Source organism: Crocuta crocuta, unplaced genomic scaffold (genome assembly GCF_008692635.1).
Source record: "Crocuta crocuta isolate KB4526 unplaced genomic scaffold, BGI_CrCroc_1.0 scaffold316, whole genome shotgun sequence".
Lineage (NCBI taxonomy): Eukaryota > Metazoa > Chordata > Mammalia > Carnivora > Hyaenidae > Crocuta > Crocuta crocuta.
Genome location: NW_027529682.1, coordinates 73,651 through 99,171, shown reverse-complemented (window position 1 = coordinate 99,171; position 25,521 = coordinate 73,651). Strand labels below are relative to the sequence as shown.

Below are 25,521 nucleotides of genomic sequence, written 5' to 3'. Positions count from 1 at the left end.
CAGCAGGCCTGGGAGCCTGAATTGGAGCCTTGGCTGCTGGCGAGAAGCACCTTGCCTGCCAAGAGGAGCTGATTCCAGATGATCTACCCGACATGTGAAAGTGTATAAAGAATACTGTCATCTCTGCCCTTGGTCCCCTTGGCTTCTCTCGACACAGTGAAACACTACAGAAGCAAAATGGCGGCCTCTGCTCCAGGCAAGACAGCTGGCTGTTGGGGAGTTGGCCATGGGCTTGGATGCCACGTGCATTGATGGCGTAACAAAAGCAGCCATATTTGCCAACGGTAGTGTGTGGCTCCCCACGTTTCCCTATCCTGCACTCTAGGGCCAGACCACTCTCTGCATGGACCAGATCATCTTCCCAAACCCATGGTGCTTTTCCCCCCACTCAGCCTAGACTTGAAGGTGGGGAGGATGGGTCAGAGGCCATAGTGGTCCCTGGACAATCCTGACAAGGGGTGGAGTGGGGTGAGGCAGAGGGGCAGCCCCCAACACCTGCACTGGGCCATAAATGGGAAAGAACACAGGTTGATTGCAGTCGAGTTGTCTGGCCATCTGTATTTGGATCTATAACTGTACTTTGCCTGGCGCTGTGCGCAAGGTCTGAAAACTGCTATTACCTAGAAACCATACACGGCTTCCCAGCCAAATCTTAATGTAAAGTAGCTAGAGCCATGGAAGTACAGTATGAATTAAAAGAAAAAAGTATTGAACTACAAATAATAAATGGTGTGTGCGTTTATTGCTGGGCTCATCAGCACTCATCGTCCCAAATGTTTTTGGTCCTCAGATGTGATGAGGGCAAGGCCCAAAGACGTGTGTGTGTGTGTGTGTGTGTGTGTGTGTGTGTGTGTGTGTGTGTGTGTGTGTGTGTGTAGGCATGCTCAGACACATTTGCACAGCCATCCGCCCATCCGCCCAACGTCTAGGACGCCCTTCCTGGGGATGGAGGCAGCCTGATGAAGTTGAATGGAAGAGTTTTGGAATCAGACCTGAGTAGAGATTTCAGCATCACTATTTAGCAGTCATGTGGCCTTGGTCCCCAACCATTATTCCAAGCCTCAATTGTTTGGAGATAATACAAATTGTGTGTGTGTGTGTGTGTGAGTGTGTGTGTGCGCGCGCGCACGCCTTAGTATAATGCCTTGTACTATACTAAGATAATTTTTATTCCATTATTAACCAGTACTATTATTATAGGAGCATATGATGATAGACTGGGAATCCCAACAACAATTTCTTAAGTAACTTTTGTGCCTTGGCAGTTCCAGGAAGGTGGACATAGAGAGACAGATTTGCTTTAATTCCTTGTTAACCTAGACAGATAAGGGAGTCTCACCCTTCCCCTCATCAGGTCTTCCTTGAAGTTAGCCCCTCACCACCTGGTGGGAAACTTACTTGGTGTCAGGCAGGGGGGGACTGTTGACTCTTTTACTTGGGAGGGGGGCGGTGGGAAAGAGGGGAAGAGCAGCTAGATCACACATTTATGGTATGTTTAATTCAGACTATTAAATGCATTTTTCATTACCAGGGAAATATCCACTGATGGTGAGTTCAGGAATTGATGCAGGCTGGGGAGGGAGGTAGAAGCCATAGTCTACATGACAGACACACATAGTAGAGCAAAACCAGAGCAAGCTGTGTGTAGAGACACTTTATTGACATGAACAGGGTATTTCCTGAAAAACACTACATACTGCCATTAGGTTGTCGAGAGCTTGGGTGATCAGGAACAACATTGCTAGAGTTCAGAAAAAAATTGGCTGTGGAAAATGAAGAAAAAGCAACATGAAGGTGACAATGTGGTAAAGACATCTATCAGTTGCAAGACCGCAGGAGTTTGCTTATGGTGTCTGATGGTGTTTCCCAAACCTACTAGCACGGCGCTTCCGTGCCTTCCTCCCCATCACACACATTGCCATCAGATTCAGCCCTTGCCTGATGGTGACTCAGGGTTGGGTAGGGGGGAACATATTCCTGTCGTTGAGGCTTATCTGGCCTATGATAGGGGTTGAGTCTGATCTACTACAACTCAGACTTGCTGCAAGTGCTTATCTACTGGGTCCTACTATAAACTCAAGTAAGATAACTCAACATGAGTTATCTACCATGGTGGAGTTTCAGAGATTAGGAAAAGCTTGGATGATGGTATTTTTCAGAGCTAAGACCACAGGGCACACCGAGGCTCTAGATTGGTGCTCCAGGCAGAGTGGGTGCTGAAATGCAGAATGGATGGATGATCAGAGGATGAACACAGTACTACTCAGATACACTCACAGTGACTAGGTGAATTCACTGGCTCAGGGATCTTTCATTTACAAAAGGAGTGGAGAGGAACGCTTTTTTTTTCTTCTATATTTTTCTATTAACTTAGGAAAGGAGAATGAAGATCTATTCTGAAATGTGTCTAGCCTTTGCATTTTCCTGCAAAGATGCCAGTTACACAGCCCTTCCCCTCTGATTGATGTCCGATAGATTCACAGATTGAGTTGGGTGTACTTTCCTTTTTGATCTTTCCCGGGGAGAGGAGGGAGCTACTGTCTCTTGTCTTAACCATTTATTGCTGTACACATGTCTCCAGCATATTCCTGCTTTGAAAAATTCCTTTCCTACTAACATATCTAGTTGAGCATTGAAGGAGAAACCAGAAACTCAAGATAATAAGAAATCTGGGTATGTGGATGTTGAGGGATGGAGAAAAGAAGGGAAAATGCTTTTAAACAGACTGAAAGTAAAGGTTGGGGTAGGGACAGGCACTGTCTGTCACAGTATTTCCACACAGGAGTTAGGGCTAGGATACAAGATTGAGCTAGCAGTAAAGGTCAGTAGGGCAGAGTGTATACAGTGCCAACTGTTGAGCAGAGTCAAGTTCTTGGCTGTTAAGCAGTAGGAAAAGGAAAATCTGACCCAAACCTGGCTTAGCCTTTAGTGAATTGTGTAATTGAAAATCGATCATGGAAAATATCCAGCACCAAGACAACAGGTGGGATTCCTAAGGTGATAATAGCCCTTGAGAACATTTCTAAGCCCTTTAATAGGAACAGCATGCCAGATGCAGTTTCCAGAGCAACACACATTTGGTCTGGGTCCTCTAGGAATATGGAGAGAAATGAGGAGTGGAGAGGATTTGAAGCAGGTTGGGAATCACACTATCCTTAGTTCTGTAGTCCTGATCAAGTCTCCCAAGAAGGAGTTGAATTATAATTTGGGAGAAAAAGTATTGTGCAAACCAACTAGAAAGGAAAAGCCAAAATGAGATAGACTCTCAAAGCACATTTGGAGCACCTGCTAAGAAGCAAAGTGGTAGAGGAGCTGTCGAGTGGCACTAAGAGTAAGAGAAGATGTGGAACACCTCAGGACAAGCAGGAGAGGCAAAGATGAGACAGAAAGCTCAACAATGAGAGGAAAGGATGCAGTCTAAGTGGAAAAGGGAACTGAGCTCTCCACCTCCCAGCTGTGTGACCTTAGCATGTGGTAAGCTTCTTAGCCTCAGTGTGCTCATTTGTGACAGAGATATCAGTAATACCCACCTCACAGGGTTAGTTGTAGAGAACTGAGGTAACAGAAACGAAAGCACTTTGTAAACCATATTGGTCTAATGACAGAATTGAGAATGAGAAGGGTTGAGGAATTAGGGGGGAGAAAAGAGAAGATTACCTGTAAAACATAAATAAGGGGGGGAAATGATAGGTGCCATTCAGCTCATTAAAAACCACTCAGGAAATATCTGGGGAGGAGTTTTTTTTTTTAAAAAAAAGGCAGCCATCATGCATACTACATTATTACGAGTTAGATGCTTAGATGCCTTATCTACTAGAAGCAAGAGGAGGGTGGAGTGATAGGAAGTAGCTCGCTCCTACTGTAAGCTCGGCCATCCACCAGTCATGAGATCGGCAGAACCGCACAGTAATCCATGCCTATTGTCATAAAGTACAAAAAAATGATTTACATTCTGTCCCCGATTTCACAGGAATCATGTGCAGTTACCGATGAGAAAGGCCTTAAATTTACTGAGAGTATTTTCTTCAATAAAATTAGACACTCGAACGTGTGAACAAGGACTTGTGTCAAATACTTCCACAAAGATGGAAGAATTGTAAAAACAAAAACGAGTTCATTGGGTGAGGCCCAAAGACAGTGGAGTGTTATCTTTCCCCATAAATTCCCCTAGATCTGAGGGACACCCATCATTGAGTCCCAGCCACTTGTATGTTCTCATAGCCCATGGAGCAGCCTTCCCCTCTCTCACTAGCTGAAGAACATCACATTTGGACCAGTCACTCAATTAAAATGAAACGAGATATTGATTGAAAGTTTTCCAGTGTTTCTCTGCTCTCCCAAAATCAAGAAAGAAAAAAACCCTCAACAACTAGACATCATAGATTCACAGGTGAAATATTTGGAAGCCACCTAGCCTATCCTGCCCCTATCACTTCACTCATTCTCTCATCATCCTTCTTAGACAAAAGAGCATGTTTCTTAGTTTAAATATTCCCAGATGTAATCTCCGTCTGGAGGATTTTTCGTAGTCACAAATCTTTTCATTAAAGAAATTCTTCAAGTCTACCCCATGTCTTGATCTCTGCCTCTTGGCTAGTTTCCAGGTAACTGGATCTATCAGAGTTAACCTCAGCCAGGCAATTCACCCCTGTGCTTGTGAAAGAGGCATGGCTGTAGCCAAACTCAATTTCAAGGTCTTTTTAAAACCAAAATCATCCCATCTCTGAAAGTGTCAAGTGGGCATCACCTAAGGCTTACTATGTTTCAGTTTATCCTCTGAAATCTCTTAGTTGAGCCCTGTGTGAGTCTCAGTTGCCTCCTGTAAAAGGAGGGATAATACTGATCTACAGGAATTTTGAGAGGAAGAATTTAGAAATTTCAGTTCCAATGCCCACAAGAATATAATGCTTCCCAGCAATCTCAGGTGGTGTGCTCCACTTGGAGGGCACACATACATTACCCTAATAGGGTGATGAACACGTTGGATGACTTTTAGGGGCCACTTCTGTCTTTGGCTTCTTGAAGGGCTGAGTTCAACCTAGTCCTTAGAGACCTATCAGGATCTAGCCCCAGAGTACCAAGTTCCAGAAACCATCTTGGTCCATGCTTAGTAAACTTTCTGTCACTGAAGATCTTAGGAAGGCATGCTTTGCTCTGATGCTCTAGTCAAGTGGGCCAGGAACTTGAAAATAAAAACAAAAACTGACTTCAAGGAATCCCACTTCATGATGCTCCTGCTTTAACCAAATTAATCATTTCTGCTTCCTTCCATTAAGACATCCATTCACTTGAAGCAATGAAGAATAAGCCAATTCCAACCAGTTAGGGGCAGAGAAGTGTGCCATCTCCAGCATTTGTACAAGGTTATTTGGAGCACAGGAAGTCCAGTTGGCATGGGAGCTCCTTGCTTGAAACCTAGAATAGGGTGAGGTTGAGTCTGTGTAGAAATGTTGACTCCTCAGTTCTGGCCAAGTTTTATGGTATGTAGAGGTCTGATGGAGGTAGGAAGTCAGAGGTGAAAATTCAGAGGTGAGCGGATATATGATGAATGAATAGAAGGATGGATGCATGAAGGGAAGTGATCTGGCCCCTGGGGGCACCCTCCTGACACTGTTAATATCACTGAACCTGGAATATCCAGTCCCTCAGTGTTTAGCCCACCTACCAATGATAAAAACAACTCACTGAGAATTTCCAGCCTGGCCCAGTCCAGGCCAGCCAAAGACTCTCACCAAATCTACAATCCTTACAAAGGAGGGAGTCGGGGAACTACTTTGTCACTGTGGGTAAGAAGTTCAAATTGCTCAGGCAAAAGCAATTCACTCTCTGAAGGGCTTAACGTCACACACAGCTTTGTGACCTGGGTGTTGACTTTAAGAAGTACCCTGAAGGTGGGGACTCTGGGTAGGGTAGAAATCTACGGGGTCAAATTTAGTCACTTGGGTGTGGGTGACCAAGTTCCTTGTACAAGCTGCCATCCTTTTCCACTTTTGCCTGCCCTTCCTTTACATCACCTCAGTCACACCCTTCTATTCCTCCACTGGTACCGCAGAATTCTCTTTGTTCTCTGATGGGATGGCAAGGTAGTCAGACCTGGAGGAGGGCAGATGAGGGGAGAGAATCAGTACTTTTGTACCCAGGGGTGGGAACACAAGAAAAGGGAAGGAACAAGGGTACAGGAACAAGGACATCTATAGAATACTTCTGCGTTTCCTTCTGCCTGTGTGTCCCAAGAGAAAACTAGAATGGCCCTTTCACTGGGAACTAGAATAATAAGCGTTTTTTTATTTTTTTCCTTCCACTAGCAGTGTATGAATCTTCCCATTTATCCACATGGATCTCAGGACTTCTTATTGTTAGATTAAAATGTTGTCCAAACTGATGCATGTGAGATTATATTCTATGGTTGCTTAAATATTCATTTCCCTGATTACTGCTGACGTTGTACATCTTTTCATAAGTTTATAGGCTATTTGGATTTCTGCTTCTGTAATTTGACTGTTCATTTGCTTTGGCAACTTTCTCTCTGATGTCTCTCTCTTTCTCTCGTGGATTTTTCTTTGATGGTTTTGTGTCTTGAAAATATCTTCTCCCAGTCTGGTTTGTCTCTAAACTTTCCTTATGAATTCTTGTATTAAACAAATCATTTTTAGATATACTGTCATGAAAACTATCCTTTTTTCCTCTCTGTGCATAATAAAGATACTGTCTTATATTCCCTCAATAGAATTTTCAAGGCTTACTTTTTACCTCATCTCTACATCCACTTACAATTTATTTTTGTTTAGTGTGAGAGATGGGGGACTCTTCTTTTCCATATGGATAAGGAATTGTCCTTCTACCACATATTGGAGAGTTCATTCTTCCCTGAGTGATTGTGGTGCCACTTCTGTCATATATTATGTATAGTTGTACGTACACATTGATCTATTTGTGGGCTCTTTTTTTTTTATTCTCTTTGTGCTGTATGCCTAAGTCAGTATCAACAAACTCTTTAGTTGCTGTATAAGAAACCTTGATATCTGATAGGTAAAGTCCTACCAGCCACCTTCCCTAAATATTGTTCTTTTTTTGAAATATGCAAACTACAGCTCATGAGCTAAGAACGGTTGTAAGAGTTTCGAACAAGGAAGGAAAACCGAAGAACAATACACAACAGAGACCCTTGTGTAACCTGCAGAGCCTAAAACATTCGCTATCTGGCCATCGCTCGGTTTAGACTAGTTTTGACCCTTTGGTCTTCCCTGTGACTTTTAAGATCGGCTAATTGAGTTCCTTGCACAGTCTAATGGGTATTTTGATTGAAATGTCATTGAATTTGCAGATTAATTTATGAGAGAATTGCCATGTTTACAACAGCGAGCTTTTATTCTCCATTTATTTAGGTCTGAAGTCTTTCAGTAAAGTTTTGTAATTCTCTCCTTAAAGGTCTTGCAAGTTTTTATCGAATGTATTCCCAGATACTGGAGACTATTTGCTGCTGCTGTAATAGAAATGTTTTCCAATGTTTTAAATATTTAAATGTTTTTCTAAATTTTTGTGGCTGGACCATAGGTGGTTTTTATACTTTCATGTTTTGATTTGTATCAACAGCTTTGTGGAATGTTTTCCCTCACTCTAAGGGTTTGTCTATAGATTCCCTTGGATTTTCTATGTAGGTGGTGGAGGGGATCATGGAGGGGATGTGGCTGCCAGGTGACCTGTAAGCTGGACCCCAGCAATCAAGGGCTCCCCCACTTCCACTTTCCTTGGGGTGTGTCTTCCAGTTGCCTTCCCCACTCCCAGAAGCTGCCAAGACCACATCTTAAGACAAGGGAGCAGTGTTGAAACTATCTGGACAATATACATGTCTGAACCTAGTTAAGGCCTCACTACATAAACCTTTAAGATTCTGGCAGGCTCATCTTGTGGCTGCCCTAGAAAAGCCTGGTAACTTCATGCCCTGGCTTGTTCAACTTTCCACCTCCCAATCTGGAATGGCCTGCGGCTTACTTTAGTCTCTCCCTGCCCTTCGTGAGTGGGGGCAGATTTCAGGTGACACCGGGAAGCTCCATGAGAGATTTCAAGCCAACAGTAGATAATGACATTGGGTGTGAATCAGAATTCTTTAGTTTCTTCCGTTTCAATTTTTACTCTTTTACCCCCTTTATATTTACTTAGTACACTACTCACAAACTGCAATATAATATTGAATAAAAGCAGGGAGACGTGTCCAGTATTATAACACAGATGGTGTTTGCTGAAGGTTATCTTAGTGGCTGCCATTTATCAGTGTAAAGATGATTGGTGTTTGATTTTTTTTTTAATATTTATTTTTGAGAGAGAGAGCATGAGTGGGGGAGGGACAGAGAGAGAGGGACACACATTATCCAAAGCATGTTCCAGGCTCTGTGCTGACAACCTGATTCAGGCTCGATCTCACAAACTGTGAGATCATGACCTGAGCTGAAGTCAGACGCTTAACTGACACAGCCAACCAGGTGCCCTGATTAGTGTTTAGATTTAATATTTATCCTGCTCAGGACATGTCATGCTTTCTGAATCTGAGGAGTCATGCTCTTTTTAGCCATCGTCTCTCTGAATATTGTTTCTCTTACATTTTCTCTGTTCTAATGATACTCTCATTTTCTTTCTTCATGTTTCACTGTGATATTCCAGCTTTTTATATCTCTGTGCTTCATTCTGTATAACATCCTTACATTTATTTCCAGCTTGTCCATTATCTACTGTTCTGGTAAACCAGTCCATCAAGTTTTAAAATTTATTGACTATATTTTTCATTTCCAGATTTTTAAGATTCCTATTTGAAATCTGCCTGTTCATTTTTCTTCACAATTTATTCTATTCCTGGGCTTTCAGTTCTTCCTTTTATTGTTTTCACTCTTTAAAAAAATTTTCTTTACTGTTTATTTATTTTTGAGAGAGAGAGAGAGAGAGAGTGTGTGTGCAAGTGGGGGAGGGTGGAGAGAGAGGGAGACACAGAATCCAAAGAAGGCTTCAGGCTCTGAGCTGTCAGCATAGAGCCCGACAGAGCTCAGACTCACAGACTAGGAGATCATGACTTGAGCGGAAGTCGGACACTTAACCCACTGAGCCACCTAGGAGCCCCTTGCTTTCACTCTTTGAAATAGACTTATTTTCTAACTTCTACCAGGCCCTTCTTGTGTCTGAAGTTCCTGGGATGTAATCTTGCCATTTGTTACTTCTCTTGTCCCCGCTGGATTGTTTGCTGTTGTGTATTTGGATCAGATTGTAAAATCAGATTCAGCAATGCTTTATACAAGGAATCCTGTTAAGCCTCAGCTGAGGGGTGGGTCCCTTCAGAATGGTGTTTCATTTGCTTCTACGTGGCGATCGCTGTCTGGGGATTAATTTTTTAATTGAGTTTCTCAGCTTGAAGCTTCCTGGATCACGTAGGTAGTATAAATTTAAATCCCAAACATTGTGAGAGTGGCCTTGCAGCTACTAATTCTCAAGAATCTTTTAGGTTTCTATTTGGGAGTCAGGCCAAGATGGATGTTGTTTCCTTGGCTTTTCTCCGGGCTGGTGGACTGATTTTCTGATCTGTCCTTTGCATGTGGTGTAGCTCTTTGAAGATCCTGGCTCTTCTGGGGGCCTCATTCCGACCCTGTTTTCTGTGCAGGCCCCGTTGTAGATGCTTCCTGTCCAAGTGTGGGCACTTCCTGTCCAAGCACTAAAACCCAAGCACCCTAGGTTCTGCCAGGAATGACAAGTTCCTCTCATATATCAATACTTTCTATCTTTGTATCAGTTGTAGGTTTTACTTGCCTGGGGTCATAGATATCGTGCAAAATACTTTCTTTATCAAACATTTTTGGGTGATAATAGCCTACAGTTTTTAGGTTGTCCCCTCAGCAGTGTTGCCAGCCTTGTACATCTGTGAGTTCTGTTCTTTCTTCTCCCCAAGTAACAGGCCAGAGGGGCCTCCTAGGCCCTCAGACCCCATCTTTTTCTCAGATGTGCTCACTCCTGAGTGACTAGGGCCTTGGTGAAAATGGCCAAGGTGCAGTCTGGCCATTGGAGGATGAGAGCCTCTACTCCATGCATTCCATTGCTGCCAGGCTCCGGGAGCAAGAACGTGTGGCTCTGAGCTCCTTGGCTGATATAAGGCAAGGCCCAGCTGGCCTGATGAGCTCCACAGTGTACAACGAACAGCTGAGTGCGACAGAAAGAGCATGGGCCTTCAGAGTAGAGGGGCCTACATCCCAGCCTCTCCTTTCATCATCCGCATGGCCTCAGCAAGCCACACAACCTCCATAAGCCTGCTTCATGAAATGGTCACAATAATGCTAATTTCATGGGATTGTGATGGGAGCTATGGGCTTTACATCAGTGGTTAAGAGAACAGGGGAAGAGTTAGCAGGCATGAATCCAGACCTTGCTTTGCCTCTTATAATGGTCCCGGGCACACTCTCCCAGGTTCAGTTTTCTCATCCATTAAATGAGTATATGAATGCTGCCTACCTCAAAGGTTGTTGTGAGGCAAGTGGAGGAGGGTGTCAATTGCTTAGCACCTGATCCGTGAGAGCAAACACTTTGTAGGTGCTCAATAGCATCACTTTGGCATCTTGGCACTTACGCGTTTTCTTGAGCTGCCTCTTCAGCCTTCGAGACCTTCCTGTAGCAATATATCATCTCAATGAGCAGCCACAATGTGAGGAAGACCAGAAGGATGTACATCATGATCTCAGAGACCACAGAGGTGAAGTCCTCTCCAGCTGCAAGGGGGACAGTGAGGTTTAGAATGTGCATGTCCAACATACCCAGAACTGTCATTGGGTTAGAGACATACGAGACTTTTTTTTTTTTTTATGTAGGGCTTAAATTAGCCTTGGCTCTACGGAACTTGAGAAGGTGTCAAAGAGATTTAATATCCTCTGACTCTCCTGTCTGTCAGCTTCCTCACTGACTTTTTTTGGGAGCAGAAGCAGGGGTGGGGGCGGGGATGAGAAAGAATGAAGAGTGGAAAGAAAATAGAGCCGTGGAAGGAATCCTGGAATGGAAGGAGATGGAAGACCTGGGTCCCAGTTTTGTGTGGATAGTCATGTCCCTTATTTGAAACTTACTTTCTTAACTTGTACAGTAAAGGTGACAGTTCACACCCTTACCTAGTGTATTAAAGAATATCTTGTGATATTCTTTACACAGGTGTGAGGGACAGGTCTGGTTCAACCACTGAGCATAGAGTGGCAGAGGGAGAAAGCATGGAAAACATTGTAAGGGGCCAGTGCAGTCAGCCCACCCGGTGATGTGGGTGTGGCCTCTACAAGTCTGGACTGGAAACAGGGTTCTTTCCAGTTCATCTTCCTTCCAGACCATCCCAAACCCAAACAGAAATGAGTATTGGAGCATTCCATGTATTAACCAGGCTTTCTGAAACACAAATCTGATCCTGCCTTTTTCACTCTTTAAATCTTCCCATGGTGCATCCTCCCCTCAGGATAAAGACCAAATCACGGACATGACAAGCAAGATTCACAATCCAACCCTTTTCTCCTCATTTCCATTCAGTAGGCCAGCAAAACTTCACTTCTCATATACACTGTGGTCTTTTGGGATCTGTAGACATTTTCATCCCCTTTCCTCTTCCTCGATTGTATTGCACACCCCTCAGCTACCTCTCTCCCAATATCTTCTCCTGCTTCTCAGTCTCCCAATCATTCTTCTGGACTCCACCAAAGTCCGCTCCTCTGTGGAACCTTCCTCTGCCTCTAATGCAGAGCTATTCATGTCCTCCTCTGCACTTTTCTCATCCGTCCATTGTAACACCTCTCGGTTTGTGCTGTGGTGTGTTTCTCTCTCTTCTCTACTGACGGTGTGCTTATTAAGAACATATTTCACTTATTTCTGAATTATCAGCCTGTTGTCTAATCCTGGAATATTTGCAGTACTCAATAAGTATTTGCAGAATGCATATAAATAAATACTGATCTTTGTTTCACAGCCAACCAGAATGACAATTGAAAGATAATGTATGGCAAAGGCCCTGATACATATAATCCTTTCTAGTGGGAAAGAAGTTTGTAGCTACATCTCCTGTTGCTAACTCCTCCAGCAAATTAGATTCATGGCCCTTGGTTATTCATAGGCCCCAGTCATCCATAAGGCCTCGCCCATGAAAAGTACAGCATTGCTATAGCCATGACCTTCAGCTCAGAGAAGCAGTCCAGATTTCCTAACTGGATGGAGCTGGAGCTCATAAATCTGGCTAGTGGCACAGAAGAACACCATACACATAAAATATCTTTTTGTGGGCTTGGTAATACCTGATTTTTTATGTACTTGGCTTAAAGCATGCTCTTTTTAAATGCAATAGCCCAGAAGTAGGAACACAGGAAGCTATCCATGCTCATATTTTTAGTCACTTCTGGGGGAAGAGATCTCAGAGTTTTTTCTTAGAGCCCAGAGGTCAGAGCTTAGGACAGGGTAAGTTCAGCTTGAACAAAGAACCAGGGAGATTTTTCAGGACCACAGGACTGGAGGAGATGTGATGTGGTGTATCGTATCGTGGTGGAGCGTGTAGCTCTGAGCCTTATGGAAGCAGTGAGTATCTTGGCAGGAGGGGGGTTCTCAGAGGCTCACAGAGGAAAAGAGAAAGAAAGGGGAAAAAAAGGAAGGAAGGGAAAAGAAGGGAGGGAAAGAAGAAAAGAAAAGATATGAAAAGAAAGAAAGAGTAGCAGAAAGAGGGGTGGTGGTAGAAGAGAAAGATGCACTGGAAATAGAGCTAGCCTGGTAAGCAAAAGATGAGGCCTGTAGTCCTGTGTCTGGTGCTAATTTGCTTCATATCCCTCAGCAAGCCCCTCACTGATCTCCCAACCACAGAATGAGGGGCATCGGAGCTGCACCCTCCAGTCAATCACCTGGGGAGTAATTTCTACTTACACACGCCAGACCTCACCCCAAGCTACAGAGCTCATACCCATAAGAGTGGTAGGGAGCTGGCTACATGCAAGGAAAGCCCCCTGGGCAATTCTGATGCCTGCTCTTTGTTCAGAACCTCTGTAAGAAATGAGAGCCAAGCTTCCTTCCAGCCCTAACATCCCAAGAGGCTCTGTGATTCTGATAACAAACTCATTTTCCTTCTATTCTTACCCAAGTCTTGCTCTGGTGCCCAGCAGGCAGACAGGTTCAGTTTTGCCACACTTGCCACTGGCTGTGCCAGAGTCTCTGGAGGCAAAAGCCTGAGAGAGCAGGGGGGTGGAGACCCACATCTTCCTAGTGTCAGCGTCACCAAGCCAACAGTTCCGGCAGTGACCAGTAGAGGGCGCCAGCCTCTTTTCCCCGGGGGGAAGAGGTGTGTAAACAGAGAGGATAATGGAACTTGGGAACAGAAAAATACCTTAGAGAGCTTCCAGTCCAACCCACGCGTTGTACACAAGAGGTGACGCGTTGTACACAAGAGAGAGAGAATGGCCTATCAGGTCTAAATGCCAGTGGTCTGAGAGTGCTTCTGCACGTTCAGAATTGACCTACCTTTTGTTTTAGTCATGTTGTCCACATCAGGACAAAATCATGACCCCTCTTGCCCTGCCGTTCACTCTCAGGTTTGCTTCATGAATTATATCACAATAACATGAGAGAAAAAAATAAGGAAATGTGTGGCTTGGAAGTCAGTATTCTCGGGAATACTAGGAAGAACGCTGTCTTGAATTCGACCTCTTCTTTCATGCCCCGCACCTTTTACTTGCTCACCATTCTGCCTCTTGGGGCAGTGAAAATGGTAAGAGTATGCTGGGAATAGATTGCCTAAGAACAGTCCAAGGAAAATGGCACCATCCCTTAGCCTGGATGGAAAGACACAAAAGGACATGCACATATTGGTCTCTTGACAACACAAGGGAGTGTTTGCAAGGGGCTGGGAACCACAGTTCTCTGAGTCCCTTGAAACCAGATGTGTGAGCACACTTTACCTTCACCCTCAAGATTCTGGACTGGATTAAAACAGAAACATTTGAACTGGGTTGATGGAAGGATACCCCCACCCCCACCCTAATAAGAGACTGACTGTGGGAAATCTGAAGATTTTAAACTAAGACTAGAAAGGTTTTTTTCTTCCACTTGAGAATGAGATTTTGTACTGATAGATGCTAGGGGATGGGGAAGAGGTGGGTTGTGTGATTATTTTGGGGAAGACAGAAGACTTTGGTTTAGAGCAGCGGTTCTCAAAGTGTGGTCCCAGGCGGCATGGGCATCTCCTGGCAATTTGTTCGACATGCAAACACTTAGGCTCTATCCACAGAAGCAGAAAGTCTGCATTTTAGGTCCTGCAGGGGGGTTTGAGTCTTGCTGACGTTTGAGGACCGCTGTTCAGAAGAGGTATGGCTTCCATGACAAGAGGGTCAGGTGACCTCTAGATAACCTCATGAGCTTTCCTTGTGCCCATTGAGTCAGGGGTTCAACACAGGCTGGAGAAGAAGGTAGCTGAGTTGGCAGCCTTCGGCTTCATGGAGGCTGACTTCTTTCTCTAAGGCTGAGAGTCAGGGGATCAAGGAACAGGTATTTCTACTGCCTTTCTGAGCCTTTCTGCTTTGAGGAAAGGCGCAGACAGGCAAGCTTTCCAGCAGTTTGCAGGAAGCTGGCCACTAAAAGAAGTTAAGTCAATGGTGGCATTTTTAGATGTCACCCCTCCCGATACACAGGCTTTGCACTCTGCAAAGGCCTCATTTGTGTGGAGACCCACCGTCCTCCCGACCTTGCACCCCAGCCTCACCCTCCTCGGTGACACGGAGGGGGATCAGCCGCGTAGTCTTCACAAAAGGGCGATGTGCCTCAAAGGCAAACTCCCGGGACACGTTGCAGGTGTAGAGGCCGGAGTCATTCAGGGTGACGTTGAGCACAGTGATGGACACATCCTGCAAGTCCTTGCTCCCATTCCACTGCAGGCGCCCCTGGAAGGGACTCTCCACCTCCTGCTGGCCATTTCGATACTCGTAGATCTGCAGGTAGAGAAGCAGAAGAGGTAGGGCCGGGAGAGAAAACAGGGTAGGAGGGCCAGGATGGGGACAGGACAGAGAAAAGGAGCGGTCGTGCATGGACAGGGAAGGGAGGGGACAAGGCTACAAGGAGATCCTGAGTTTGCGAGTGTGATGAGGAGGCTCAGCGGAGGGCAGGGAAGAGAGAGAAAGGCAGCAAAAGATGAGCAAAGGTAAACAGGTTATCAGGGCACATGGACACAGCACAGGAAGATGCAGACAGGGTAGACAAGAAGAAGGCTGGCAGGAAAAAGAGGTGCAGAGAACAAGAACAAAGAAGGTGAGTAAAGCCTATAGGAGACCAGGAGGGGGAAACTGAAAGAAAGAATTGGAAGGAGACAGAGAGAGCAAGAGAGAGAGTAAGTAGTGTCACAGGGGCAGCCAGTGGGAGAACAGAGCATAGAGTCCAAGAGAGGCCACTTCACGAGTCATGAAGACATCAGAAAGCCTTCGCCTCAAAACTGGACTCTCTGATCTGGTTGCCACTGAGGGGATGTGGTCAGTCTGAGCCAGGCCACAGGAAAGGGACCCAGGACACAAAAGTGTCACCAATGAGCAGAGAGCTGCCAAACGAGATGCACACTTCAGGTCTTTCACTTTGGGCTGAATTAGAACTGAAATGTGGTCTTGAAATTTCTTTTCTCAAGTACTTCCACCTTCTGACACACCTTTTTATTCTGCATAGCTGTGCTGTCCATTCTGGTCTCCACTTGCCCCATGTGGCTACTTCCATTAAAAATTAAATGACTAGAAATGAAATAAAATGTAAAATTTACTCTCCCAGTTGCACTCGCCACATTTCAAGTGTTCAGTGGCCACATGTGGCTAGTGGCTACTGTACTGGACAGCACATATATGGAACATTTCCATTTTCACAAAAATTTCTAGTAGACAGCACTGCTTTGTATGTCCACTACAATTTTTAAAGTTTCTTTTCCTCCTTCTTTTTTCTTTTTTCTTTTTTTTAAATTAAAACAATTTTTTAATGTTTATTTATTTTTGAGAGCAGAGAAATTGTGAGCAGGAAAGAGGCAGAGAGAGAGGGAGACACAGAATCTGAAGCAGGCTCCAGGCTCTGAGCTGTCAGCACAGAGCCCAACATGAGGCTCAAACCCACAAACTGTGAGATCATGACCTGAGCCAAAGTTGGACACTTAACCAATTGAGCCACCCAGGTGGCCCCCTTTTCCTCCTTCTGAGTCAACTTCTACTCATTCTGGGCAGACATGGAAGTAGAGTAAGTGGCTGGCACACCACCAGGCCTGAGGCCAATGGAAGCCTTCACATCTGGCCTAGATTCCTGTACCCTGGGGACCAGCCTCAGTCACAGTCAACTCTGAGTGAACCCCAAGGTTTCAGGGAAATTTACTGGTTCCAGTTCTGGAACAAACACTTGATTGGAGCACTCAATTTCACCTTGCTATCATCTCCATTAAGTCTTTGCACAAAAGAAACTTGCCTTCAAGAAGGTGAGATAGCACAGTAAAAAGGGTTTTGTATCTGCTGTCAGACAAGCTGGTTCGAATCTAAGGTCTCTTATTAACTTCTTCGGGCCACGTTTCCTCACTCATGTACGTATACCTTCTCTCTAGCAAACACTTGTATCATGCTTCCTGTTTTCCAGGGCTATTCTAAATGCATTAAAAATTAAAGCTAACAACTTTGAAGGTAACCATTCTTTGAGGTAGCTATCGTTTACATCCTCATTTTAGAGATGAGGAAATGGAGGCACAGAGAGGTGAAGCAAGTTGTCCTAGGGCATAAAACTAAAAAGTTGTGGAGTTGAGAATCAAACCCAGACAGTGTGGGTTCCAGAGTCAATGAAAGTGTGAATAATAGTCATCCCCAAGGTGATATTCAAAGCATATAACGTTATTGGCAGTGGCACCAACCAATCAGAACTAATATTAGCCACAGCACAGAGCACAGTCTTGGAGGCTCCCTGCTCTGTCAGGATGATCCCTTAGCTTCATAAGGAGGTCTGGAGGTTCCTAGTGGAACCGATGGTGATGAGGCCACTTGGAAGGCACAGCAAGTATCCATTATAGAACTATTTAAATAGTTCACTCACAGATGCGGCTATGGGGTATACCAGTTGACTATCAGCCTTGGCCATCCCCATCATTCTTATTTCACTGGGATTGTGAGATTTAAATGAGCTAACCTATGCTGTCCCGTATAATGATGCTGAGTGTTATTTCCATCTATCTACTAATTTAATCCATCCAACATGACGGTGCAGAAGAGTCAATGAAAACACCTGCAAAGTGCCTTATGGGGTGGCTAGCACACAGGAGGTTCTACATGCTATTTATCTCTTTTCCCCCTTCCCCCACTGGTAACCAGGAATGCCCATGGCTGACCAAGTGCCCTTTCTGTCACAGAGGCTGGGCTACACTCAGGCTGTCAGTTATCTGCTGGGGAGCTGTCAACACTTTGAAAAGAAAGAGCCAATATTTGTGAGATTCTCACTCCCCAGACTCTCAGGAGCCAGGCACATAAGAGCAGAGGCAAGCAAAAGAAAGGCCAGAGTCATCAGCCAGACATACAAGGAAATCTTTACCGCCCTCGGGCCTGTAGAACCATTCCACCACCGTGGTGGCCTCCACCTCCTCTCTCTTCATGCAGGAGATGCAGCGGAGCTTCATGGGGTTGCCCTGAACGGCCTCCGTCTCCGAGGGCACTTCCACACACACAGGGAAGCAGACACTAACTGGAGAGAGGCCCAGGGACAGGGAAGGAACAGGAGGTGTTGGGGAGGAGGGCACCAGGAGAGTGGCATTGGAGAACAAGAGGGAGGGAGAAGAGACAGAGAAGGAAGAATCATGAGACAAACCTGAGGATTGCATGTACCTGCATGTATATCTTCACCTGTGGTCCCCAAGGGTGCACGCTCAGAACAGGCAGGGAGTGGGCTTTGGGAGCCATGGATAACTGTGAGTTGACTAAAAGCCTCCTGGGGTGCAGACCTGAGCCCTGTCCTCAAAGACTGAGAGTCTAGGTGGGAAATAGGGTGCACACATACCCACCCATCCATGCACCCTTCATTCAACCACCATTCACTGAAATCTACTCTGTGCCAGGCCCAATGCTAGGCTGAGACACAAAGATGAACAAAACACTAACCACACCCTGAAGGGATTTATGATCTAGCAGGGAACACATACTTCTAAGTATCATTAAATGGGATTGTGGTGAGTGCCATGCTGGTGACGTGCTCTGTTCCCAGAAGAGAGCCAATTATTCCTGGTCGGGCTGGGGAGAGAGGAAGAGAAGGAAGATGAAGCAGGGGTCTAGAAAGGGAACGAGGACCACGTTGTGAAAACCTTTGTGTGGCCTTCACAACATGCGGGGTCAGATGTTTGCAGGCCATGGAGAGATATAATTGCATCTGAATTTTATTTTAGAAAGTAGGTAATTCTGATACGTGGTGGAGGATGGAGCAGCAGTGAGGAAGACAGTGAGCTGACCATTGAGCTGGAGCAATGCTTCGTGCAGAGATGTAGAGAGAGACAAAGTTAAAAAATCTGGAGAGAGGTCAGAGTGGGGGGATACCTTGCCTGCCACACGGAGATCTGGACTTACGGTCTCTGCCCTCTAGAAACTTGGGGCCCAGAAAATAGGGTGCGTACATGAGATTGCATGTTCAGAATGAGTCAACAGTGGGATGAGGTTGCCAGTAAAACGAATGCAAATGTGGGCCGCATTAACAGATGTACCATGTGCAGAATGAGGGCGAGACAGTGCCTCTGCACCATGCAGAACCAATCTGGACCATTCTGATCAGTTCAGGCTGTCACATTTGACAACAGAAAGTTGTTCAGTGAGTGCATGCCCAGCGGGGAGCAAGATGGAGAAGCGCCTGGAGACAAGTTCTGGGGGGAAAACAGATGGGAGAGTTGGGGGTGCGTGGCTTGGACACAGAACTTATCTGCCTTCAAATATTTGGAGGCTGGCCTGTGGAAGAGAAATTAGATTCTTTCCAATTCCAAAAATTGTAAGAAGTAAGTTTGGCTCATTTAAAAAAAAAAAAAGGAATTTTCTGTAAAAGGAAGCTCTTAGCAAATGCAAAAAAAAACCCTATTTGGTAAGATTTTATACCTCATTGTATGGAAGATTCAAAAATGGGATGATCTGATATCAGGACTTCTAAGACCCCTTCTAGTGCTACCTCCCCATAAATTAATAATAAAAGCAGAACCCCTATAAAATGAAGCAATACACATTGCTAATATTCTGGGTCACCTGTGTGGCTCAATCAATTAAGTGTCTGACTTTGGCTCAGGTCATGATCTCACAGTTCATGGGTTCAAGCCCCACGTCAAGCTTTTTGCTGACAGCTCAGAGCCTGGAGCCTGCTTCACATTCTGTGTCTTCCTCTCTCTCTGCCCCTTCCCTGCTCATGCTCTGTCTCTCTCTCTCTCTCTCAAAACTAAATAAACATTAAAAAAAATTAACAAACATAAGTAGCACTATGATGAAGTTTAAAACATCAAGGGAAAATAAAGTCAATTGGTTTTAAAACTCTCAAGCTAGCTGGGGCTGCTCTTATCAGGCAGTCTGCAAGAGGGTCTCCTGCTTCTACATGTGGACCATCACTTTAAATGGAGAGAGGACCTGTATCTAGAGAGAACTGATCAGAAACACTTTCAAGATGTGATGTGTTTGAAGTCTTGATTGTAAGCCTAGTTGAAAAAAAAAGAGAAAAGAAGGTGTGGTCTGTGCAAAAGTTTGGGAATGAGTACGGGTGCAGAGAATGTGCATTGAGCACTCTTGTGTCACAGGCAGCCTTGAGACACATTCATATTTAATGAGACATGGCAAAGATAAGTTAGTTCCGTGATGATGACTTCAGAAGCAGCATAGGAAACTGTATCAAGGAATGCACAGTTACGAACACAGAGGCAGAAAGAAGATGTATTTAGCTACTGAAGGCCTGGGATTATCTACTCTTTAACCTCTGAGACTCAGTTTATTCATCAACAGAAGGCTGAAAATAACATCTATCTAACAGCGTCATCATGGGAATTCTGTGGAATGATTTATATGAATGTGCTTTGGACGTATCACCTGCTAATGTATTTTATCCTTCATTTATTTGTTCATTTATTCAACAAATATAGTGTGTACTTATTGTGTGCCAGACACTGTTCTAGGCACTGACAAACGCAACAGGGAACAAGACAGAAACCATCCCTGCCCCCATGAAGCCTACATTTCAGGGGAGGGAGAGAAAAATAAGAAACATGACATTGTAGTAAGTACTAATGAGAAAAAGTAAAACAGAGGAGAGGTGCATAGGAACATTGGAGACAGCCTCACTGAGATGGTGACACTGAGCAGGCACTGAAGGAAAGAAATGAGAGAAAGAAAGGAGATATATGAATATCTGTATGCAAGTGTGCAAACAGAGGAAATAGCATTTCAAGGGTCCTAGGGTGGGAGTGTCTGTCGAAAGCAGAGCACAATAAAACACAGGGAACAAAATGAGAAAGGAGACATAAGCCAGGCCAGATCACGGCTGGTCTTGATTAGAACTTTGACTTTTGATTTTTTTTTTAGCAGTGAAAATATACTTTAATTTTTTAATACAATAGCTGCCAGCAATATTCTGGTTCTAGAGAGAGAAAAGAAAATAAAGCATCCTATAATAAGCTTTCATTTGCCTTTTCAAGTAATTCTAAAGAAAATATTCCAATTCTGTTCAGCATTATGACTTGGGGAGCTGAAATTTTTTCCATGATAAAAATATAATTTTGACAGCTCCAATCTTGATCATTTGTAAAGGATGGAATTTAAAAAGTCCATACAGTATATCAATAATGAATACTTCCCTCTCAGAATCAAATACTGATTATAACCAGTATAAGAAAAATGGTTAATCAATAAACTTGATGAAATGTGTACATGGGGAACACTGGAATGTTCTGAGTGGAAGAATGACATGATTTATACAAAATTACATGATCTATGTTGAGAATAAATGGAAGAGGTGACAGAGGACAATGTGGGAGCAAAGAGAAGAGTCAAGAGGCTGGTACACTGATCAAACTGAGAGATGGCCCAATGGTTTGGCTTGTATGAAGGTGGTAGCAGAGCTATTGGGGTTTGAAAAAGAATAATTTGTGGGACCAACATCCATTGAACACGTGACAGGCAATGAATGGGTCTTAAATAGGAGTACAGTTAATTCATTTATAGTTAAAGGAGAGAGCACAGAATATATGCAGTCAGGGGGATAACTGTGGAGAACACGGCAGCCTCTTTTTCCTGAGATGACAGTAATCTGGTATATCATCAGGGAACAGGCACTACTGATTCCCTTCTCATGGCCGAAGTCCAGTTTCAAGGCATAAGAATTCTGTTCATGAAGTCCTGGATAGTACATTGCAAAATGGCCACAAAATTCTCTCATCCCTCTTTCCTTGCCCTTTGCCATATGACCTGCTGCTTCTTCCATCAAGAAGTGAAATCTGTTCCTCCACCCCATGAGTCTCTAGTACACCACTGCCTCTCTGTGAAATCCTCTAGATACCCAAGAAAAGGTTGTACCTATGGTAGATATTCAATCCACATTGCTGACTGTAAATGATAAACCCCTGGAATAATCTTGGCCAAATCATTTGACCTCTGGTCTCTCCTTCAATTTCTATAGTAATAATGAGGAAACTTATGAGACGGTAGAATAGGTAGAAATATTCCTAATGATTACATTAAATAAATAATAGTATCAATCTATCATGAGGTGGAGAGTCAACTCCTCTAATACCCTCAAATCTTTTTCTTCTTTGGATAATACTAGATTGCCCCTCCTGAGCTTGCTCTAGAATGCATTTCTTTGTGCTAAGATAATAAAGCAGTGTAAATATTTCCAAAAATGGGTGATAAATGAAATTATCTGTAGATATTAACACCCTGAAATGATTTGTCTATCAGATTAGCCAGTCACTTAGCAGAGCCTTTCAAGAATGGGTGCAAGATGAGGTGCTGGGGGAAGACAGGAAAACATTCCCCAACAGGGCAGACACGTGGGAGAGGAGGCCTGGAGAGGAAGAGCAGAGAAGATACAGGGATCTGGATGGTGAGGGCATAGGAAAGGCATGGCTGAAGGGGTGGAGGGGTGGTGGCTCCCAAGAGGTATGTGAGGACAGATGCCCATCCGGCAATCCTGCATAGCAGCACATGTATTCATTAGAGGTGCTAGAACAAGCACTAGAAGACTGAAATCAAGAGACAAGAGCTCCTAAGCAAGTCCTTCCCTATCCCTGAGCTCATTTTCTCACATCTAAACTGGAAGTAATGCTACTTCGCCTGGCTATCCCCAAGGACTGATATGGTGACCAAAAAGAAGTAACAGATTGAAAAGTGCTTTGCAAACCACAGCAAGAGGCAAGTGCAAAGTTTTTAAAATTATTATTATATACTTCATTAAAGGAAATAAGGGAACTTTTTCAATATATGCAGAAAATAATATAATAGCAAATATTCTTTCCATTAATATTTGCATCATGTGAAAAAGCAACTTAGGAAGGGAGAACATACCTAGTCAAAATGGTTTCCAGTACAAGAATTACATTCAAATAAAATGAAATCGCATTTGTGAAATGAGGCCTTTCTCTTACATTTGATGACCAGATTTCCTGAACCATCCCTTTTCCTACTGCAGCTTTTAAGCTTTGTGAACCAATGTTCAGATCATAAAGAAGCTGAGAATGAGCAATGATGGGTGTGATGTGCACACTTCTTCCAAAGGTTTTATTTTGGGGGTGGGGTGGGAAGTAGAGGTGAGGAGAGGGGTGGATGTACCAAGTTTAGCAATATTTTGTAAATATTTCCTTACTTTTCAGTCTTAGATATTATCAGCCCCGACTTCCGAACTTTACATATGAAGAACTAGATACTCTAAGGTTGTTACATAGCAAGCTAATATCAGACTAAGACTCCAAACCAGGCTTTATAAGTCCTAAAAAGGGCTTAGGATATGGTATGTTCATCCCTTCCACTGGAATTCAGGCAGGGATGCTAAAACTTTAAATTAAGGTTTGGGAAGAAGAGCTTTGTAGAATATCACCCCTGTCCTTCTCTGCAACTTTATCTTCTGCTGCTTTACCCATACTCTTTCTTATCCAGCCAGACTAACCTCTCCTAAGGCTCATGTCTCTAGTCTTAGCCTCCCCTGAGGAAATCCCAGCCTTAAATCGTCAAGGCAGGTGAGGTCATTGGCAACCCATTCTGTCTGCTTCATCTTCAGGTCTAGTCTACTCTACAGGGGATGGATGGTGGTGAGTCTGCCCTTGGGACTGGCATTACTCTCCCTCTTTGTCCTTCCCAGACTGTCTCATCAGGCATTTTGTTCAACAGGAAGCTTGGCTCTGCTTTTGGTCACATGCAAAATCCAGATAATGCTGGCAGCCAGTAAGTCCTGGAGGCTTAATAAAGTGATACTAAGGCAAAGAGGCAATTCCCATCAGCATATTTGCCACTGCACAGGCAGAATGAGTTTCAGGCCAACCGTGGGAGAATTAATCCCACATGCCTAGTTTCAATAAAGCAAGTGGGCACAATTATCCTGGTTATTGACTTTTAGCACAGAGGAAGATAAAAGCATTTAAAAAGTAGAAATGTAAAAGATCATGTGAAGCAATATATCAACTGAAGAGCACCTGTATTTTACCTGAGGATCTAATCAGTCACCAAGAGAGAGATGCCTAGAACTATACAACCACACACTCATGTGTGCATGCACACGCACACGCACACGCACACACACACACACGTCTTCACCAATCCATTCTAACATGCTCAGACATATACTAACACACACATTCAAACACTGAGGCATATGCATTGACACAGTAAGGCATTCTCTCAATCACATATACAGACGTTATCATGTAGACTCATTAACTCTTCTACACACATGCAGGTACCCCACTCTGACACCACTCTGCTTAGCCTTAGTGTTGTAAGTGAAGGTCTTCTTTATTTGGAGGGAGAAGGTCACCTTATATCCTCACAGCAAACAAGAACCTATTTATTTTTGAAAGCAAAACACACAGCTCCCCAAACACCAAAGCACCTTAGCCTCACATGTTCATGAAAAAGAATAAAGATGCAATGTCCAGGTGTCTGTTTATCAAAGACATAGTTGCAAATGACTGAAGCCCATTTTCCCTATTAAAATTACACAAATGGCTCAATAAAGTCTTTTCATTCTCAAAATGCATGCATTTAGCTTTTTAAAAAAATACATGGGAATTAATTTGAAGACCCAAAGATTTTTAATTGAAAAATGAAATGTAAATGCAACTGAGATTTTTCATAATGAATGTGACTTCATTTCCTTTCAGCAAAGGAAAAAGGGAAAAAATACTTTGGAATTAACAGGAAACAGAAGGAGGGGTGGAAAACCCACTAAGGGTGGTTCTGGAATATAACAGCAGGGGAGTGAGGAGGTATTTTTCCAATCTCAAAATCCCAGCTCTCATGGAACCCCTATGAATCTCCATGTCTGGCAGACATGCATAGAGAGAAGCCAACCAAGGCTCCTTTTGTTACAAACAACATCAATAAGTGTTATTATTGATGGCATTATTACTGTTATCTGCATCTCTCATGGCGGGGTGCTGGTACTTACCCCAGAAGATGAGCACGAGGGAAGCCAGGGGAAACAATCTGTTGAAGGCAGGCATCTTTTCTCTGGCGGCTGGCTTCGGGGCTAAACAGAGAGATTCCCTCGGTCAAGAACTGCCCTCTTTCGATACTTTCGAGGAAACCCTTCGGGACGAACTGCCCCAAGGGGGCGACTTTCTGATTGAAATGAGGGCCAAGCGCCGACGACTGGGGAGGCTTTCAGGGGTTATCGAGCCGGGCGGGGGTTTCAGCTCCAAACCACCCCAGCGCACCGCCCCAATTCGAGGGAGCCGATCAGCAGCTACGCGCGCTCTCCCCGGAGCCCGTTGCTGGGATCCGGCTCAGCACCACGGACAGTACCTTCCCCGCCCACCCCGGAACTTCACAAATTCCAGTTGCTCAGCTGCTTCTCGGGTTTGCGCCCAGGTGGCAGCTCAGCTCGGAGGAGAGCAGCACGGCTGGTTCTAGGCGGCTGCGCTGTCGAAGGGGTCCATGTTAATCCACCTCTCACCTCCCCTGGGAACAGCTACGCTCCAACCAGGATCCACCAAGACCCGGGAGCTTCGGCTTCATCAGCCTGCACCGGCTTCTCCAGCTGGGCGTGCCCCCCGCGCCCAAAGCCACCGAGGCCTCCGGTCTGAGCTCCAAAATTCGTTCCACCTCGGTCCCGTCCACACCCGCCCTCTGCTCCGCGGGAAGGTCCAGAGGGGAGGNGGTCCTGGATCCTGGGTGGCGGGTGACCAGCTGCCCTTCTCCAGGTCCCCCTTGACCGTGTGTGTTCAGTCAGCCTTGAGATGCGCAGGCGGCTGTCCACCCCCACCGCCACCACAGACCCACCCCTCGTGCACATTCTCCCCACCCCCAAACAGGCGTGCCCCTCCCAGGGCCATGCACA

The 25,521-nt window shown here is 44.6% G+C and overlaps 1 protein-coding gene across 2 annotated transcripts; it reads right to left on the bottom strand.

Annotated features, from left to right (window-relative positions):
- Window positions 1-1,639: 1,639 nt before the first annotated feature.
- On the bottom strand, window positions 1,640-25,293 carry SCN3B (sodium voltage-gated channel beta subunit 3). 2 transcript variants are annotated; one of them, XM_077763060.1, is made up of 7 exons: window positions 25,138-25,293; window positions 24,631-24,711; window positions 17,543-17,706; window positions 14,732-14,957; window positions 10,601-10,739; window positions 6,015-6,093; window positions 1,640-5,492 (listed from the first exon to the last, which is right to left on the bottom strand). In XM_077763060.1, exons 2-6 carry the CDS (start codon window positions 24,683-24,685, stop codon window positions 6,030-6,032), a joined length of 648 nt encoding a protein of 215 aa, XP_077619186.1. In that variant the 5' UTR covers window positions 24,686-24,711; window positions 25,138-25,293; the 3' UTR covers window positions 1,640-5,492; window positions 6,015-6,029. The 2 variants fall into 2 exon arrangements, with proteins under 2 accessions (XP_077619186.1, XP_077619185.1); XM_077763059.1 differs by having other exon boundaries at window positions 1,640-6,093.
- Window positions 25,294-25,521: the final 228 nt, after the last annotated feature.

Bases quoted from the DNA above. Each gene is read 5' to 3' on its own strand.
- SCN3B (XM_077763059.1), bottom strand. From the start codon at position 24,685: ATGCCTGCCTTCAACAGATTGTTTCCCCTGGCTTCCCTCGTGCTCATC. The intron at 10,740-14,731 runs GTGAGGCTGGGG...TCCCCCTTGCAG, and splicing joins CCTCCGTGTCACCGAGGAGG to CTGGAGAGGACTTCACCTCT. The intron at 6,094-10,600 runs GTAAGTGCCAAG...GCCCTCCTCCAG, and splicing joins GAGGCAGCTCAAGAAAACGC to GTCTGACTACCTTGCCATCC.